General features: G+C 41.9%; 1 protein-coding gene across 1 annotated transcript; it reads left to right on the forward strand.

Annotated features, from left to right (window-relative positions):
* Window positions 1-4,268: 4,268 nt before the first annotated feature.
* LOC128934361 (toll-like receptor 7) lies at window positions 4,269-9,942 on the forward strand. The gene is made up of 3 exons (XM_054271890.1): window positions 4,269-4,362; window positions 4,664-4,695; window positions 6,802-9,942. The coding sequence occupies exons 1-3, from the start codon at window positions 4,269-4,271 to the stop codon at window positions 9,940-9,942; spliced, it is 3,267 nt and encodes a 1,088-aa protein (XP_054127865.1).
* Window positions 9,943-19,223: the final 9,281 nt, after the last annotated feature.

Below are 19,223 nucleotides of genomic sequence, written 5' to 3' on the forward strand. Positions count from 1 at the left end.
GCATAAAACCTTAATGGCATGAGTGATGCCTTTAGTCAGCTGAGCTCCATAATTGTGGCTGTGCCCCCTGCCAGACTCTGGCTCACCCACGGCCTGCTCACCAGTGTGAGGAGTGGAGAAGGCCTTGAGGCTCTGCAAGTTCCCCCACAGTGTGGATTACACACATGCTGGTGTGTAACCCACACTGCTTTGGTCACCAATCTGTGCCAGGGTACCACAGGGCTGCTATGGAGAAAACAGGCCCCATCTCAGCCAGATCCAGTATGGTTGTTGTGACAAATGAGATGTGATTGTAGATACTCGTGTCTGTCTTTTCCAGGCCTGTGTTGAGCTATACTTGTAAGAAAATGTAAAAGAAGGCAAAAAATAAAAGAAATTGTACAGAATAGGCAAATCATAGAGACTTGATGAATTCCCTGCTCAGATTAGGTGTTGTGCCCCCATGCATGTGCATACACATACATATCTGCTCTTAGCAGGATTCATAGTGGATGGCTTTCATCTGACACTAAGGGAAGAGATAGTCTTTGGCAAAATTATGATGGTGCTATACTGTAGTTACAATTAAAGGATTTTTGATAGGATGTTATGATTAGTATAGAACATCAATTATTATTATTCAAATGCCACAGGATTTCTACAAAACAAATTAACATAGTACAAGCTGTAAGTAGTGTAATACAGAATTTATAATAAAAATAGTGACTTGAACCCTGTGCAGATCAAGTTGAATCTTAGTCCACGGTTTGCTCTATCAATGTAGCAATTATAAGTAGACTCTCAAAACAGATAAAAGAATAAGTCACTCCCTCCATCCTCAGAGGATGCAAGCAATGGTGGAGGCATCCCTGCTACTGGAGGTTGGTGGGTTTCACTGTCTGTCCAGCAGCAGTGCTGGTTCAGGTCCCCCTCTTGTGTCTCCTAACTGCTTGGATCTCTGGACCGTGGGCTGCTAACATCACCTCCTTCTTCCATGGGGGCCTGGTGGCCAGGGGCCTGGGACCCTCCAGGACAGTAAGGAGGGGAGCAGTCACCTGGTGCCCAGGAACCTTGAGGATGGGAGGGAGGAGAAAAAATGGTTTCTTCTGGGTTCACAGAGCATTCAGGGCCTGAGAATGAGGTGAAGGGTAATGAAGGTATGATCCACTCAGTGACAGGTGATGGCTGCTTGCCTCATGAATTAGCATTAAAGAAATCCATGAGCAGGGGCTGAAGCAGGGTGTACTGGTGGCAGTGGCACACATCAACACTTCACTTCTAGACTGACTTTTCAGGGAAGGAAGAATTAGGCATGTGCCACTGCCACTCAGCTCTGAGGAGACCCCTGATCCCACCAAGGCTTGCAGGGGTAGGGTTCAGAGAACAGTGGTGTGAAAGCAAAGGGAAAATCTGCCTCCAGGACAGGCTCCAGAGCAAACAGGGAGGAAGGTCACAAGGCTGGGAGTGGAAGCCTGCGCCACTGTAAATGGCAGGGCTCTGGACATGGTTAAACAAGTGCTATGTGCTATGATGTATCCGCAACTACATAGATAATATGCAATATATACACTATACAAAATACCTTCCTATTGTATGTAGGTGTTTTGCATGTATAAATATACAGACATAGAGGGAGACAAGAAGTCAATCCATTTCAAGTGCAGTTCATGACATTAGAATCAAAATAATCTCTATTGAATAGCAGCCCTCACAGATAGAAATATCATGCACAGTTGTCAAAAAGGCAGTATTAAGGTCTAAAATAAATGAAAAAATTATGTCTCACAGTCTTTAAGACTCCATAAATTGATATGCATGCATGTCTAATGTGAGCTGTGTTATAGTAGCGTGCCTGCCGTAATCTAAGCCTTTATTTCATATGGAGCTGCTCTCCTGCTATGTGATTTGTTTGGGTCCAGCAGTGTCTGAGTTCCACGTTTTCCTGCAGGGGCTGCTCCAGTGCTCCCTCAGTGCTCTTGCCTGAAGATGCCTTCATAAATCATGGCAGGATTACCTACATGAAATATGAAAAAAGGCTAGCAATGTCATCAGTAAGAAGCAGGATTTGAGGATATCCTACTTACAGGTGCCAAACTTCCTCTGAACCTGCCAGTTTTATGATTTGCCACCACTTTCTCCATTGCCACGCACCATCTCTTCCAACATTACTGCCTTGGCACTTCTCCTCATCATCCCTCAGAGAAAAGAAGGAATTATGTCTGTGGCTACTCTGTCTTATCTGCCCATGAGGAAGGGGCAACCAGAAAGGACACAGCTGCAGTGCTGACCCTGAAGAACTTGGAAAATAGCTCCATCCCATTTCAGCTATTCCAGGATGCCTTCTGTCTCCCTGGAAGGTAACTCAGTTTCAAAAACAAGAGTGCTGGGCACTTTTCTTTGAGCAAACAATTTTAACCTGCCTGGTCCTAAGGTAGCCTGGGACAGCCTGAGCTTTCAGAAAAGGCAGTGTCTATTTCTGTGGTATTAGTGGCTCCCTCAGCCATATCTCAGCACCCTGGGCAGTTTGGGTAGGCTCTTAGCACAGATCAGTCAGCCTGTCCTCCCTCACCAGCCTTCCCTGAGTGCTTCCTCTGCCCTTGTTGTAGGCCAATCTCCCTCCGTGCTGCCTTCTAGTTTTTTTTTTTATTATTATTTTTTTTTGTTATCTTTAGTGCTCACAAACACATTTCTGCAACGCCTATCAGCAAGTTCAGTTTGAAAATTCAACTTATGTATTTCAAACACTGAGCAAGATAACTGGCTTTCTTGAATACTTTTGTGGGCAAATTATGCCACGTAATGCTTAACACTGTATTAACCATGAATAGATGGAGTTGTAGCCTTATTCTTGAAATCAGGGTCAGCACTTTAGAGAACAGACATTGCAGCAAGACTTTAAGACTGTAAGTAAACTTATCAAGATTTAAAGATTTTTATCCTGATTTTGACAAATGAGATAAAGCAATGAACTTAAGAGCTGGGAATTCTCCTGTAGACAAAGGGGAAAAAAAAGGGAATGTGAGTTCACCAATCTGATTACAAGCCAACTGTCAATCAAATTATAGATGTTAGATTAAGAGCATTAAGGACTCCTGCTTTATTTTAAATTATTTTCCTCATTCACAGCAGCCGTAATTACATTTACTCATACCAGTAGATCCTCCCCTAACACATGATGTAGTAGGAAGCACTTTTCTGCTTTCAGTTTCTTTGTGTTTCAGAGGAGGCAAGAGATTTTGTGTAACTTCTGGGGGAAACTGAACTTTTAAAATAAGTAAACCAGTAACTCCCTGTGCCTCTAAAACTCAAGTTATAGCTCAGAAGTCCTGGATTTCTGAAAATTCCCCTCCATTTACCCTGCCTTGATCTCTGAAGTGAATTATTGCTGTATTTAGTTTCCCACATTTCATAGGTAAAAACTAAATGAAGATAAGGAGGGCTCTGCATTTCACTAGCACTCAGCGAAAGCTGCAGTTTCATTTTACATAGAATTGAAACTCCTTGAGCTCTTAGCTAGTTGACAAGTTCCTAATATTAAAACAAACAAAAAAAAATCAACCTGAGAGCAAAAGAAACTGCCAAGTGTCTGTACAGCTATTAAAATTTCCACAGTTTGCAGTCATAGATTGTGAGGGAGCACCTGTCAAAAATAACAAGGTTGAGTGACTGGATGTTGTGTTTTAGAAAACTTCCATGCAAGCAAAGGGGACACTAAGCATCTTCTATTCCAGTGACATCTACCAGGGATGTGGCTGGTTACCTGAAAAAATCATTCACAATCCAACTTGTGCACTCTCTTCCACAGAGTTTTCACTTCTTTGTGTTCAGTTACCTGTGTCCTTATCCTTTTTGTCTTGGTTTTGGTTCCCTTCCCCAAGTTCCTTTCACTTAACAGACATTTTTTCCAGACCTCTACATAAAGTATTCCGCTTAAGAGATTTTTCTGCTCATATTAGCGCACAAGTGATCCTTAGAAAGATCTGAATCCTTGAAGCTAGTAACTGCAGAAATAAATCCCAAATAACAATTATAAAAATTACTAAACTTCCATGTCAATTAACAATTTTTGTCTCCCTTCATGCAGCTTACATTTCAAAAAGGAAAAAAAAAAGGAACTTGAGCTTCTGCAAACTTTGTTGATCACATGAGTATTACCCTTTCCTGATGCCTTTGTCTCCTAGCTGATTAATCTCATACTCTCTCATTAAGGATTTTGAAGTTGTGTTCCTTTGGTGTTCAGATGAAGAGAAAGAAGATACAGTGTAGATTACTGTTGTCTTGAGTGTGTTATGTCATGTTACATTCTCCCCTACGCCTCAGATGAACCACTGGAAAAAACTTTGATGCTATTCTCTTCTGTTCCAGTTTATGGTTTCTTCCAGAATCTAATCCGTCAGACCTAGAAGTGCAAAGAATATGGTATGTTAAACTTTTATTTTAAATTTGCTTGTAGACATTTTTGACTGGAACTGTTGTGGAAGATTTTCAAGAAAATATTCTGCTTCTCTGTTTTCCAAATGATTCAGTTTACTGTTGTGGTTAGAAGCTGCAGACAATTTTGAAAGGAAAGGATTTATCTGTATTCCTGTACTTCAGAATGAGCATGATATATTTTCTACTTGCTGTAACTTCTGAGGTGTTCCTCTAGCCTTTCTCCCCATGAACAAATACATGGAACCTTTACAGAAAATCTTCCTTCAGAAACACATAGCTGTAGTGCTGCTGAATATTTGAAGAACACCCTAAATCATTAAGAGTTTATGCACATGTCAGTTAAGATCAGTAGATTAGTTCTTTTTAAACTTCTCATAAAGCCAAGCATAGATCACAGAGAAAAGAACAGCTCCCATACTCTAGCTGTACTATTAAGCAAGCCTCTCATTGCAAAGACATTGCACAAGACAGCATTGCTTTTTGCTCTTGTTTAGAATTATTTTTGGTTTTTTCTGGTACTATAATGGATGTGAGGTTTTACACATGTGAATAGTCAGATACAGCACCAGAATGTAACTCTATACAGTTCAAATAGCTAATGCATTAAAAAAATATCAGGAAAGGGGAGAATATACGAAGAAGTGAAGCACAAAAAGCTAAGCTGGCTCTGCAACCACACTTAGGTCCCTAAAAAAACTGAACTACAAGAGAAATTTACAAGTATATTCATAAAGACTTTCAAACCTTAGATTCTTTGCACCTAGTTACAGACACCTAAATGTGCAGTATTACTCTCTGTTTGGTGTGTAGTAAGCCAGAGCTCTCTCAATCTTCAGAGCCAAGCAGCATCTGGAGAGGGATCTCTCAGTCTCTCTCTTCCTTCCCTCCTTCCTCTCTTGAATGTCAGCGCAGCCTAGGTTAATGACAATAAGCACTTTTAGGTAAGCACCAAAAATTAAGGGACTGAGTGCAATGGCTGCATACAAGTTCATGCAGAAAGTCTTGTTCATGTTTTGTGTCTTCAATATAGACTGCAATCATACTTTGCCCATGTCATGCTCTAATGCTTGGACAGTGTTTATTTTGGATTATCACATCTTTAAAGGTTGAATCTAATTAGCTTTTCCTCCTGTTGCATTAAGTATGTAGCAATTTGGCATAAAATAACCTCCCTTGCTTTCCAGCTGGTCCACAGAAATCAGAGGGGCTGGGTGTGTTTGAGCTTAATTTTTGATTTGAGCCAATTAAATACTACCAAGTCTGGTCAGGTTCCCAGATGCAACAATAGTCTGATTTACACTACAAGCCTCATCTCATTCCTGAACAGATTCACCAGTTGTGAGTGTTACTGATTACCCACTACAAGTCTGGTTTAGTTCAATAAGAACTTCCATGAACACAGATTCACCAACAATGCAATTTATTGGATAATTAATAAATACACTAGACTGGCAACATACAAATTTCTTTTGGGGAGAAGTGGAAGCAAGACTGTGGTCAAATATCCTGTTACTGCTGCCTTCAATGGGGGACGGAGAGAAGTCTCTTCTATGTAAATGAGGGATACCAAGAGCAACAAAGCGATTACAAAGACTTTAGGTCTTGCACAAGGAAAGTACAGAATTGTGAAACTTTAGCATCACTTCCTCTTCTACCTGGCTGACTGAGGGTAAAAGGGTTACCCGTTTCTGCCTGATAACATATCACACTTCAGCACACCATCATGCCCAGAGTAAGCCCTTAGCCACAGATCTCATGGAAATCCCCTTACCACATATGTAACAGCATATCTCATGGCTGTAGGTCTAATTCCTGCACCTTCCTTATTTTAAAGGTGGACTTTGATGTGCAGTGGCTGCCAGTATTGCCCTCTCTGAATGCAGGTTCTGTGTCCATGGCTGGTGACAGCCAACATTTCATGGTCTACTGTGGTGTGCATTGTCAGATGCACAGAAGAGGGTACCCAAGTGATGGAGCAAAATGTCTTGCAGTGCAAGGAGCCTCTATGGTTTTCCTATCAGCTGTCTGCTATGCTCCATGGGCACTTACCTTGGCCAATGTTCTTGGCCCTGGGGTACATTGCTCCGCCATAAAAGATGGAGACAGGCAATTGCTTGGGTATCGGGGGTCATTTGGCTAGGCTAGACACTCTTTCATTAGTCTCATAATGTTCTTCACATGCATAAAATGCTGTGTCCCCTGCGAAAAAAAAAAAGGAAAGAAAATACCAGTGTATGCCTCCTGAAACTTCTAATGCTGCTTGCACATTCATTCTTGGTCATTGTGAGACAAGAACCAGAATTTAGATGTATCATTAGTCTAACCCAGTGTATAGATGAAATATTCCCATTACATTAAAATAATACCTCCATTTTTCCTTGGTTTTAGGTACCTTGTGCAAAGATGTCAAATGCACTGCCGTTTATCTTGCTCTTCATATTCCCAATGCTGCTGTCAGGGGCTTGGTTTCCCAAAACTTTACCCTGTGATGTTAAATCTTCAGAAGATACTGTGACAGTGGACTGCACCGACCGGCGCATTACAGAAGTCCCCAGAGGGATCCCTGGAAACGCGACCAACCTTACCCTGAGTATTAACCATATTCCCCACGTCTACCCAACATCCTTTGATCGTCTTGAAAACCTCCAGGAAATTGACTTCAGATGCAACTGTGTGCCTGTCAAACTGGGGCCCAAAAATAAAGTGTGCACCAGCCCACTGAGAATTGAGAACGGCAGCTTTGCTGCTCTGACAAGATTGAAGTCACTGTATTTGGATGCAAACCAGTTGGGAGGAATACCCCGAGGTCTTCCTGCTACATTAACCTTGCTGAGCCTGGAAGCAAACCATATCTTTTCTATCCAAAAAGCCAGCTTCTCAGAGCTAGCAAACATAGAGGTATTGTATCTTGGACAGAACTGTTACTACCGCAATCCATGCAATGTTTCATTTGAAATTGAGGAAACAGCCTTCCTGGCACTGAAAAAGTTAACAGTTCTATCCCTGAAGTCCAATAACTTAACACAAGTCCCACCCAATTTGTCATCTACTCTAAAGGAATTGTATATTTATAACAACATGATTCAAGAGATTCAAGAACAGGATTTAAGTGGCCTTCCCAACCTAGAAATTCTTGACCTAAGTGGCAATTGCCCACGTTGCTATGATGCCCCATACCCTTGCATTCCCTGTCCCAAGAGCTCAATTCAGATACATTCAAAGGCTTTTGACTCCTTGGAAAATTTAAGGATTTTGCGGCTTCACAGTAACTCTCTTCAGAGCATACCCAGCAGCTGGTTTAAAAACATCAAGAATCTCAAAGAACTTGACCTCTCCCAAAATTTCCTCATGAAGGAGATTGGAGATGCCCAGTTCTTGACATTTCTTCCCAGCCTTGTGCAGCTTGATCTGTCCTTTAACTTTGAGCTGAAGGTGTATTCTCCCTACTTGAATCTTTCTAAGACATTTTCCTCCCTCTCTAACCTGGAAACCCTGAGGCTCAAGGGTTATGTCTTTAAAGAACTGAGGGCACGAGATCTACATCCACTGCTCAGTCTTAGGAATCTAACCATGTTGGATCTCGGGACTAATTTTATTAAAGTTGCAGACATGACAGTGTTTAAAGAATTCCCAGCTCTTAAGTTCATTGACCTCTCAGTGAATAAAATTTCTCCTTCTTCTGGGGAAAGCAACTTCTGTGGATTTTGCTCTAATCCTGGCATTTCAGTTGAGCAATCCAACAGGCAATTACAACAAGAGATGCATTATTTCAGGTATGATGAGTATGAGCGAAGTTGCCGTTCCAAAGACATAGAAGCTTCTTCCTACCAATCTTTCGTTAAGGAAGATTGCCTAAACTATGGAAAAACTCTGGACTTAAGCAGAAACAATGTATTTTTTGTTAACCCCTCAGACTTCCAAGGACTTAGCTCCCTCAAATGTCTCAACTTGTCAGATAATGCAATAAGTCAAACTTTAAATGGAAGTGAATTCTCTTACTTGACTGAATTGAAATATCTGGATTTTTCTAACAACAGGGTCGATTTGCTATACCAAACAGCTTTCAAAGAACTAAAACTTTTAGAAATTCTAGATCTGAGCAATAACCAGCATTATTTTATGACAGAAGGAGTTACTCAGTTGCTTAGTTTTATGAAAAACCTAGCCCATTTGAGGAAGCTGATGATGAATGAGAATGACATTTCTACCACTATTGATGTGGGAATGGAAAGTCAATCTCTTCGAATTTTAGAATTCAGGGGAAATCGTTTAGATGCTTTATGGGTGGATGGCAATTCTAGGTACTTGTCCTTCTTCAAGAATCTGACCAGCCTGGAAGAACTGGATATTTCCTTCAACTCACTCAATTTTTTGCCTCATAGTGTTTTTGAAGAAATGCCTCCCAGTCTCAAAATTCTCAACTTAACAAATAATCGACTGAAGAGTTTTATCTGGGGAAACCTTCCCTCTCTGAAGAACCTAGTAACTCTGGACCTGAGCAATAACCTTCTGACTAACGTTCCCCGAGAACTGTCCAATTGTTCTTCATCTCTCCAAGAACTGATGCTCCGAAACAATCGCATTCAACGATTGACTAAATATTTTCTCAGAGGTGCTTTTAAATTGAGACACTTGGACCTCAGCTCAAACAAGATTGAAGTTATTAAGAAATCTAGCTTTCCTGAAAATGTCATTAACAACCTGGAGATGCTGCTTTTGCACGGCAATCCTTTCAAGTGCAACTGTGAGGCTGTGTGGTTTGTCTGGTGGATCAATCGGACGCAGGTGACCATCCCTCTTCTGGCCACTGATGTCACCTGTGCTGGCCCTGGGGCACATAAGGGAAGGAGCGTGGTTTTCTTGGATCTGTACACCTGTGAGCTGAACACATCATACCTGATCCTGTATGCTCTGACAGCTTCAGCCATCCTTGCCTTAATGATGTTCCCAGTGATGAGCCATCTGTACTTCTGGGATGTGTGGTACAGCTACCATTACTGCACTGCCAGGCTGAAGGGCTACCGGCGCTTGTCTTCTCCAGCTGCTTGCTACGACGCCTTTATTGCCTATGACAGTGAAGACCCAGCTGTGAACGAGTGGGTGCTGCAAGAGCTGGTTGAAAGGCTGGAAAACCAAAAAGCCAGGCAGTTCAATTTATGCCTGGAAGGAAGGGACTGGCTCCCAGGACAGCCAGTCTTTGACAACCTTTCCCAGAGCATTCAGCTGAGCAAAAAGACCATATTTGTGCTGACCAACAGGTATATTAAAAGTGGCCGCTTCAAGACAACATTTTATATGGCTCATCAGCGGCTTCTGGATGAAAAAATGGATGTCATTATCTTGATATTTCTTGAGAAGGTTTTGCAGAAGTCCCGCTATGTGCGTCTGAGGAAGAGGCTGTGCAGAAGTTCGGTCCTGGAATGGCCAACTAATCCTCAGTCTCAGCCCTACTTCTGGCAGTGCCTGAAAAATGCCATAGCTATGAGCAATTCTCAGGCTTACAACAAGCTTCTCCAAGAAACTGTCTAGGTCTACTCTCCCTGTCTATACTGTATGATGCACATGATCAAATGATCCTAAAGAAAAGATCCTGAACCTCATTTGTGGAAACTTTCAAAGCCTGGAAGTTATACCTCTTTGATGTTATATCCCAAGATGAAAGGCACAATTACTTTGAAATCCAATAATTCCAAACTAAATAGAGAGTGTTGCCAGAACTGATATTTAGTTGACATTCACACTGATCTCTGCACAGAAAGAGAAGGCGCTAAAATGGGAAGGTGTGTGAGATCAGGTTCTGTAGGGCTTCCAGGCTGCTTTGTGAAAGCAAGGAGGAGGAGCACGACAGCAGAGAGGCAGAGGAATAGGCACAAGGCAGGTGGAAAGACAAAGAGATGAATGGAAAAGAAAAAAAAAAGAAAGTGGAAAATTTGATAAGAAAGGAGGAGCATAGCAGAAGTTCAGATGCATTCACTGCTAATTTCCAAATAGATTTCTCACTTTGTCTTTCATCTCCCTCCTGGGCTTTTGACTGAACTGGCTCCTCCCCGAAGACTTTAGAGCTCCTCTCTAATATTGTACTATATCAGTTTGAGGACATTTCCACCCAAGCCCAGAGTGACCACCCTTTCTGTATCTTGGGTGTTAGCTGCTCTAGCCAGGGCTGGAGCCTGAGGAATACCACCTGTCCCCAGAAGAAAATTTAGATAGAATTTGGAAGTGAAAAGCATGTAAGATCAGGTCACACAAGGAAAGCATCCTTCCCACTGTTTCTTTAGCTGTGCTGTGGTTCTCCAGAGGAGCCTTAAGCCCTCCTTCATCTCCTTGCTCCCCAGGCAGGTCCCTCTCCCACAGCAGCTGATGGGAGACTAAACACTTGAGATAGGAATGGGTCTGACTTTAGGGACATCCTGAAGAAGTGAAGAAAAATAAACATCTGTGTCTGTTCCCCACCCTGTTTCACAGTACAGACTCACTGAACACATGAGAGTATTTCAAGTGAAACCTTTTGTAATGGCAGCCTAAATCTCTGAGCATGACAGAGGCAGGTCCTCTGCTTGATGTGATGATGTCTGTTTTGGGAGAAGCAGCACATTTCACCTTGCTGAGTGCTTCTGTCTGCAGTAGTCTGGGCAGCTTCTCCCTCTTGATCAAAGCCCTTTTTCTTTTCTGGCAACTAGTCTTGGTGACATCTCTGGTTGATGTTGTCATTGTTAACTGCTTTAAATTTGTTTATTTCAGATGCAACTTGCATTTCCACACCTAAGTGTTCTGGCTGATACTTTCTTTTGGCACAAGACAGAAAAACAAAGAAACACAATTAAAAAAATGTATATAATAATATAACAGATAAGAAAGGTTTTTCTTTCTCAATTTTTCACAACATTTTTATTGATTGAATACTGAAGTAGGAAAAAGATGAGGGCCATTAAAAACTGGGAGTTTTAGAGTTATATTTTAATAATGTGTATTTCTGGTGGTTTTGTTTGTAAGCCTAAACAATCTGTATGTCTAAATATAACATGAATTGTAATGTGACTCTCTCCATAATACTCGAAACTCAATCCCACAGTTACTCCCGCACCATCTCCCTCTGCCTCCCCACAAAATACCTGTTTGCAGCAGATCCTCTTTCTCAGCCTCACTGGCAAGGGCAGGAATGCCAGGGCACTTAGCCTTTCTGATGTTGAGAGGAGAGGTATTTTTCCTCTTCCATTGAGAAGCGTGCACAGGATGGGTATGAGATGAGTAGCAATGAGTATAAATTGATGCAGGTACTAAGGCAGGTGACTAAGAAAGGTATCCTCCTTGATTTGTTGCTTGCTAACAAGAAGGTCTCATGAGTGAATGGGTGATTGGGGGACATTTTGGGCCATGAAGCAGCTGAATTTAAAATATCTAGTGACAGGAGGAAAATAGCCAGCAAAATTCTGAATGTGAGAATACTAGACTTCAGGCTGCTCAGGGAAGTAGTTTGTAAGGCCCCTTGAGAAAATGGTTTTGAAGATGCTGGGATCTACCACTGTGGTCAAAACTTTAACACCACCTTCTGAGCATGGGAGCATGTAATTCCAAAATGCTGGAAGTCAAACTGGTGAGGCAGAAGACTGGATTGGCTGACCAGGGAGCTTTCTCTGGAGCTAAGGCAGATAAAAGAAAGTGTATGGCCAGTGAAAGCAAGGCTGGGTGACTTGGGAGGATGTTGTGGTTTAACCCCAACTGGCAACTAAGCACTACACAATCACTCACTCACTTGTCCCCACCCTGGTGGGATGGGGAGGATGAATCAGAAAAGAAATGTAGCACATGCTGGTTGAAATAAGGACAGTTTAGTAGTGGAAATGAAGTAAAATATAATTCTGCAACAACAAAAATAGTAAGAAAAAAGGAAGAGAGAGAGACAGAGGGGGAGAAAGAAAACCCATGAATGACAAGTGATGCACAATTAATAGCTCACCACCTGCTTACTGATGCACAACCCATCTCCAAACCAGAATCAGATCCCTTTCTGTGTTACTCCACCAGTTTATATACTAGGCATGAAATTCTATGGCACAAGATATCCCTTTGGTCAGTTCAGGTCAGCTGTCACAGCTGCGCCCCCTCACTTGGGCACTTCTCTCTGGCAGAGCTTGGAACTTGCTTGTCTGGTTGGTATAGCTGTGTCCAAATTACAAACTACTGAAGAGTTCTGAGGTTTCTGTGCATCAGGGTGTTGTGATGATATAGCTTTTGATTTGGTGTGAGGTCAGTTAGGAGGAGGAACTATGGATTTTTGGCCAATTTAAAAGTGGACTTCTACAGCTGCATTAACAAGTCTATGTGCCATTCTCCCTTCAGAGGTGAGATCATAGAGAGATTTTATGAATATCTCATTCTAATGTACGATTTTAAGAGGATGCAAGATGCAATTATTTTAATTGCAACCCAAAAGTATGATTTTTCTCCTTGACTCTGTAGGTGTTTGCATTGAGAACACTTTCAGTAAGGCTAGGTGGCTGCTGCTCCAGGCTTGCATGTGCAGCAAGTTGATCTTGAATAACCATGTCACATGGACATCAAAGTATCTGATGTACTATAAACACCCACTGTGATGACCAAAGAATGGTCTGCATCAATTGCTACTTCCTTACAGAAATTGTAACAGGCCATGGCTAGATTTGGTATTTTGGTATGTGGCCTGGAAGAACCACACATGGAATAGAAGAAGCAGATAGAGGATAAAGGAAGAAGAATATTGGTGAATTAATTGAATGTTTGCCATTATTTTGGAATTGGAAGAAAAAATGTGCTATTTACATTATTTTTATTAGTGTGACACAAAAATAGGAATCACTGAAAGGTGGTAAGAAGCATCTATACTTACAGCACAGATTTATTTGACTGTAAAATCCTCTCTGATCTCTTTGATCTCCCTGTTTTTAAGAACTGACATAAGAGGAACTTGTAGGTGCCTCCTCTGTGAGAAAAGTTTATAATTGAAGGAACTTCTGAAATCAAAGGAAGTCTGATTTCAACATAGCTTGTTTAGTCTATTGTTCTGCAATAAAATTGGGTGCTATGTAGCAAACATGATATTGCATAAAAGAACTTTATAACAGCATCATTAATAACACACTGTGTAGTAGATCACACTGAGGTTCAATAGGCCCTCTAGAACTGTGAACTTAATTTTTGTCTTCTGGCTAACCCTGACTTTTCATTTCCTCAATCTTGTTCTGAATGTATCAGCCTGTATAAATTAACCCTATGATAGGTTGTTCATTTGAAAAAAAAAAAAAAATCAGCCACAGGCCAAATTTCTCCATTTCCTACCAAGGAGATATTCAGATAATTTTGGTTATAATTACTCTCAGTTGCCTCTGGATGAACTCAACTTCAATGAATGTCTATGGAAGTTATTCTCGTAATTTGGGAAGACAGATTTTGTGTCCAAATACAAAAGATATACACATTGATCCATCATTATCTCTAGAAGTATAAGTGATAAAAATAAAGCACAGAGAAGTCAAATAGTTTCCACTAAATCCATATGCTGCTGCTGAAATTAAAAAGGTAATCTGTATATCCAACTTCTAAAAGGAATTTGTGTGCATTCGTTAGTTAATAAGCACTTAGAGGTTATTATACATGGGATTATTTAATTAGAAAAATAGCCAAAATGGAGAATCAAATGTGTATCTGGTGAGAAATTTTTAATTTGGGTGTGTGAAGCATGAGACAGCCCTACTAAGTTCTGAAAACTAAGGTGGTTAGGGTGGTTTTCTTTGGTGGGACAGTGTCTTTGTTCAAGACATTCAGTCCTCAACTAAACAAGTGTACCAGAATTGCCACAGATCAAAATCCATGGCCTTATCTCTCTTTGTTTCTTTCCTTTATGTTTTCTGCATACTGCTAAGGGCAACATTTTGAGCAAAACCATCTCTAGGTAACTTGATCTTTTTTTAAAGAGAAACTCCCATAAAATCAAAACCATCTTTGCAGATGAGAATTCAGAAACATATGAGGAAATAAAGTTTCACTCTTTTCCTGTCAATGATATTATTGAAAGAGTGATAATAGATTTACATAATTCTGGAAAAGCTGGCAAGCTGTAAAATGGAAGGTTTCCACTTTTAGTTTCTAAATATTTTTCTGAATATTTTCTTTCATTTTACAAGCTAAGTTCTAGTCACGCTGTCTTAGCTATGTGCTTTATCTATGTCATACTCCCCACAGTAATATCTGCAACTCTGGTATCATACATCTTATCAGTATTTTATTAAGATTCCACAAGAGTGAGAAGGTCTGAAAGTATGTGTTACCTAAAAACACACATGCCCAGTCTTGTATTTTCCAACAGATAGAGTTGTTTTCAACTAAAGAGCAAAGCTGTAAATAAGCCCTTTGTGAATATGCCTTCTTTTAATGATGTAATGTTTTATGGTTCTGCTTAGCTAACTGAAGAAATAATTGAAATCCAATTTCCAACTGATCCCCCACAGTGACAAATTATTTTCAGTGTAGAAGAACACAGGAAAATTTCCTGAAACATAGAAGAAAAGTTTTAGCTTATATTCTTATTGGCTGGTTTCCAAATGATTATTTGCCATAATTTACCCACAATATTTGAGGTCCACAAGTCCATATGGAAGGATTATATTCATACATGATTATGCTCTTAAACACTGCAGCTGTATCCTGCATTCTGTACATAATAAAATTTCTTAACCTAATTACCTTGGTCTAAGATTTACTTTTAGTTCTAGTATTAACTTGGGAAAAACACTCACTAATCCTTGTTCTTGTTTGTCTATCCTTCTGTTCATGATGCAAAAGAAAGAACTTCCAAAGAAAGAATTTTATTGACCCTTGCTCCTTTGGAAAAAGAAATGTCAAAGTCGTTCCATACTTCCCTGTAGCCTCTCACCTTGCATGTTGCTGTCAGAAGTTCCACAGCATCTCTGTGATAGAGTGTGTTTTAGTGTCTTAAATCCCACCTCAGGCAACACTGGCATCAGCTCATCAAAATCCCAGAGCTTGGCTATTTGTCTTTGAAAATCAACCAGAAATTTGGGCTGCTGCAAGAAGCAGAAGGAGAAGTGATGTATAGCCTGCACCTAAAGCCACTAAAGGTATTCACCAGTGTGCCAAAGAGGTGATGAAAAAGGGAGCAGAAGCTAGTGGCTTTAGCTTCCATCCCTCTAATGTCAAGAAACCACCTTTTCTGTTGTTTTACCCTGGATGTCTTTTTCAATTTCACCCAAGACCCATGCCATCTGGCATGAGAAAAGAAGCCCCTTGTATGGGTGACCATCTTGGGTTTTGGTTTTGATGTGCACCTCAGCTGGACCTGAAAAGAGAGAGGAAAGAGTGAGGATGGATTGTAGGTTGGCATGTTGCCTCGCCCAGTGATCTCTGGGAGAGACTGAACTTTGAAGGATAACTCAAAGTTTTGTAAAGGTTAGCAACTAGCTTGAAAGAAAGAGGAACCTAAGAGCACAAAAGAAACATAATTTCTCAAAGCCATATTCTATTGTTAGGAATGAAAAAAATTAATTGACAATTCCAGTCTGGCATTGTTCTTAAAAATTTTCTTCTATTAGTAATTTTACATACAATGAGTGATTACTAATGTAAAATGAAAAAAAATATTTAATTCTCTTGGATATGCCAGTTCTTCATTCCAAAAGAAAAATAAAAGCTCTCCTTTGCTACTATCTCATGGAAAAGCACTACAAACTAGTGTGGGTGTTAACAGGACTGGAGGACCAGCAAGGGAGAAGAGCAGGTGCTCCAATTGCCCACTCCGTGGGCTGCTGGCCTGCAAGCCAAAATTGAGAAAGAGAAACTCAGTGTGTCAAACCCCAAATCCTGCCACAAGCACTCCTCTTAACTGGGAGGAGCCAGGCCCAGGGAGTTCCAGTTCCTTCCTTCAGTGTGATCCTGCACTGAGGGCTGGGTGCTAGAAAAGGATAGAGTCAATGCCTCCACATTCTCCAGCTCTCCTATTCAGACTGTCCTTCCATGAGACAACCTGATGCAGACTCACAAATGCTCTCTAATATTGTTTCCTTGGGAAAAGTAAAGCTCACAACTTTGGCCTCCAGGTGCAATCATGTTCTCATACCTATTTACACATTTTTTTTCTGATTCTGCTACAGGGCAGAGAGCTCAGACAGGACTTTAAAGGCAAATTTGGCATAACAGAGCCTAAGCCTTGTTGGCAATCCTCCTGTTCTGGTTTGACATTGGCACAAGGCCAAATGCCCCCATGAAAATACACCTTCTCTGGTGTCTGCTGTGAGATTTTGACCAGGAATAAACAAAGCAGGCTCTCACTTGAAAAAAGAAGTTTATTAACTAAACTACAAAAACAATTACTAAACTACACACAAAAGGAAGAAAAAGGAAAAAAAAAACACAAGGAAAATGAAACCTCACAAAAACACTCTCCTCCTCCTCCTCCCCCCCAAATTCCCAATACAACACAATCCAAAATCAATTCTGGGTCCAGCACCACCCTTTAGAATGCTCGACTTCAGTTCCTCAAGAGGAGAGCGAGTCCTTCCATGTGTCGTGGTGGCCTTTTCCGTCCTTGTTCCGGTGCTCTCACCACCGGACCAGAATCAGGGCTGCTTCCAGGGTTGTCCTTTTAAGGAGGCTGTGTCCAGTTCCAGAAAAGCTTAATCTCTCACCTCTGGGACATCTGTCCCCCCCATATTTTATATACCCCCTGGGGCCGAGGGGTACCCACACTGAATCTTCTTTGGCTCTGGGACATTTCTCCCCCTGGACTCAGTCTCTGTATTACACGGAAACATAGCTCTGTCCATGGCTACACAAAAGAGTCCAGCATAAAATGCCACTCCCTCTTCTCCATCTTTCCAACATCTCTCACTCTCTCTCTCTCTCTGGTCTAGACTTTCGTCACTCGCTCATTTCCTTCGTCCTCCTCCACTCTAATCTCTCGTCTAGGAATGGTTAATGTTCTGTGAAGTTTTCATTGTCCAAAAAAGGGTTAAAAACTCCTCCAAGCGGCTGGACTCCTGGCTGCACCCTCCCCCCCCCCCCCCCCCCCCCCATCTCCTCAGCCGGGCTGCCTGCTGCCAGCAGGGGTTTACTGCTTTCAAGGTAACGGCACACAAACACCGGCTACACTCTCTCTGTCTGTCTCCAAGGGGGGGGGGGGACAGGCTGCCCATTGCTTCCCGGCATTTCTTTACTTCTTCCTTCCACCCTTGGGGGGGGCCAGCCCTACCTCTCCCGGGCCGGCTTTTCCCCTCCCCCCGCCCAGCCAGCAACTGGTCCGGGGGAGAGACCCAAACTCCTTCACCGCCGGAAATCCAAAGAGGAACTGCCAGGGGGAGAGCCCTGCTTTTACCCTGTGTTCTCGGAGGTGGATCCCAGTGCCCAGTGGTTGGGCCAGATGGCAATATTCAAATCTGAGCACTCATTGGCACCATCCACACAGCATCCCAGAAATCCTGTTTCCGGGTCAAACCATGACACCTCCTAACTAATCCTCTTGGTCTGGAGGTAGAGTTGACATTTCACTAAGTGTAAGCTTGAGAAGGATGACCAGAGACAGTGACTGAAGGACAAGAGATTCTCCAGACCCAAAGACCACTTAAATGAAAGCTAAACTAATCAGGATAGCACACAAAGAGAACTTAATACCTCATTGTCTTGTGAATTTTTTAGGGTTTTTTCCCTCTAATTTCTGAGTCTTCTTGTATGTATCCTTAACTCTGATCTTTTGTGATTTGTTATATACTGAATATTGTTCAGGGGAAAAATAGTCTAAAATTGTATTAACTCCTGTTCATAAATTCCTGATAGCTAAAATAATTTATAGCTTCTGTCTCCTTCTCTCCCTCTCCCTCTATGTCTTGTCTCTCCATGACAATATGTTGTCATGCAGAGCACAGTAGCTGTTGCACTGTAGTTATACAATGCAACTGTTTTTCAGAATATGAAAATTTCTTGTAGTGTAAATGAATGGAAAATGCATGTTGGCTAAATGAAACATTACAAATTGGAGCATGAGATTAAGGGATTGGATGCACCCTTGGCAAATTTTCAGATGTCAGCAGCCTGAGTGGTGCAGTTGGTGCTCCTGAAGAACAGGATTCATCCAGAAGACCTGGGCAGGCTCAAGAAATGGGCCTGTGGGAATATCTTGATGATCAAATGTAGATCATCAAGATATGGTCAATGAAGATCAAATGTAAGGTGCTGCATCAGGTCAGGGCAACCCTCAGTACCAACACAGGCTGGGGGATAAACAGATGGAGAGCAGCCCTGCCAAGAAGGACCTGGGGGTGCTGGTGGATGACAGCCTTGACATGACCTGGCCATGCAGACTCCTACAGGCTGGCCTGTGCTTGGCAAACTGACCAGCCTGTGGGCTGACTGACAGGGGCTTTGCCCAGTCACATCTCTCCCAAGGCTGCAGACACTTCACTGGCACGAACCTGAAGGGGTGTAGATATCAAACCAATGAAAATATCCAGACTGGGCTTTTCAAATGCCCTTTATAAGAAAGGGCTTGAGATCAAACTCTCTCTGTTGCCATGTGAACATTGGGGTGGTCTCTTTGTCTCCAACCCACTACCCCCCAAGCTGATGTTACAGACTTTCAGCCCAGAAAACCAAACACATCCTGTGCTGTAGCCAAAGCAGTGTGGCCAGCAGGGTGAGGGAGGGGATTCTGCCCCTCTGCTCCACTCTGGTGAGAGCCCACCCAGAGCACTGCATCCAGCTCTGGCATCCCCAGCATGGGAAGGACCTGCTAGAGCATCCAGCTCTGGGATCCCCAAAACAGGAAG

Source organism: Melozone crissalis, unplaced genomic scaffold (assembly GCF_028551555.1).
Source record: "Melozone crissalis strain CALT ecotype California unplaced genomic scaffold, PUWL_Pcris_2 ptg000013l_1, whole genome shotgun sequence".
Taxonomy (NCBI): domain Eukaryota; kingdom Metazoa; phylum Chordata; class Aves; order Passeriformes; family Passerellidae; genus Melozone; species Melozone crissalis.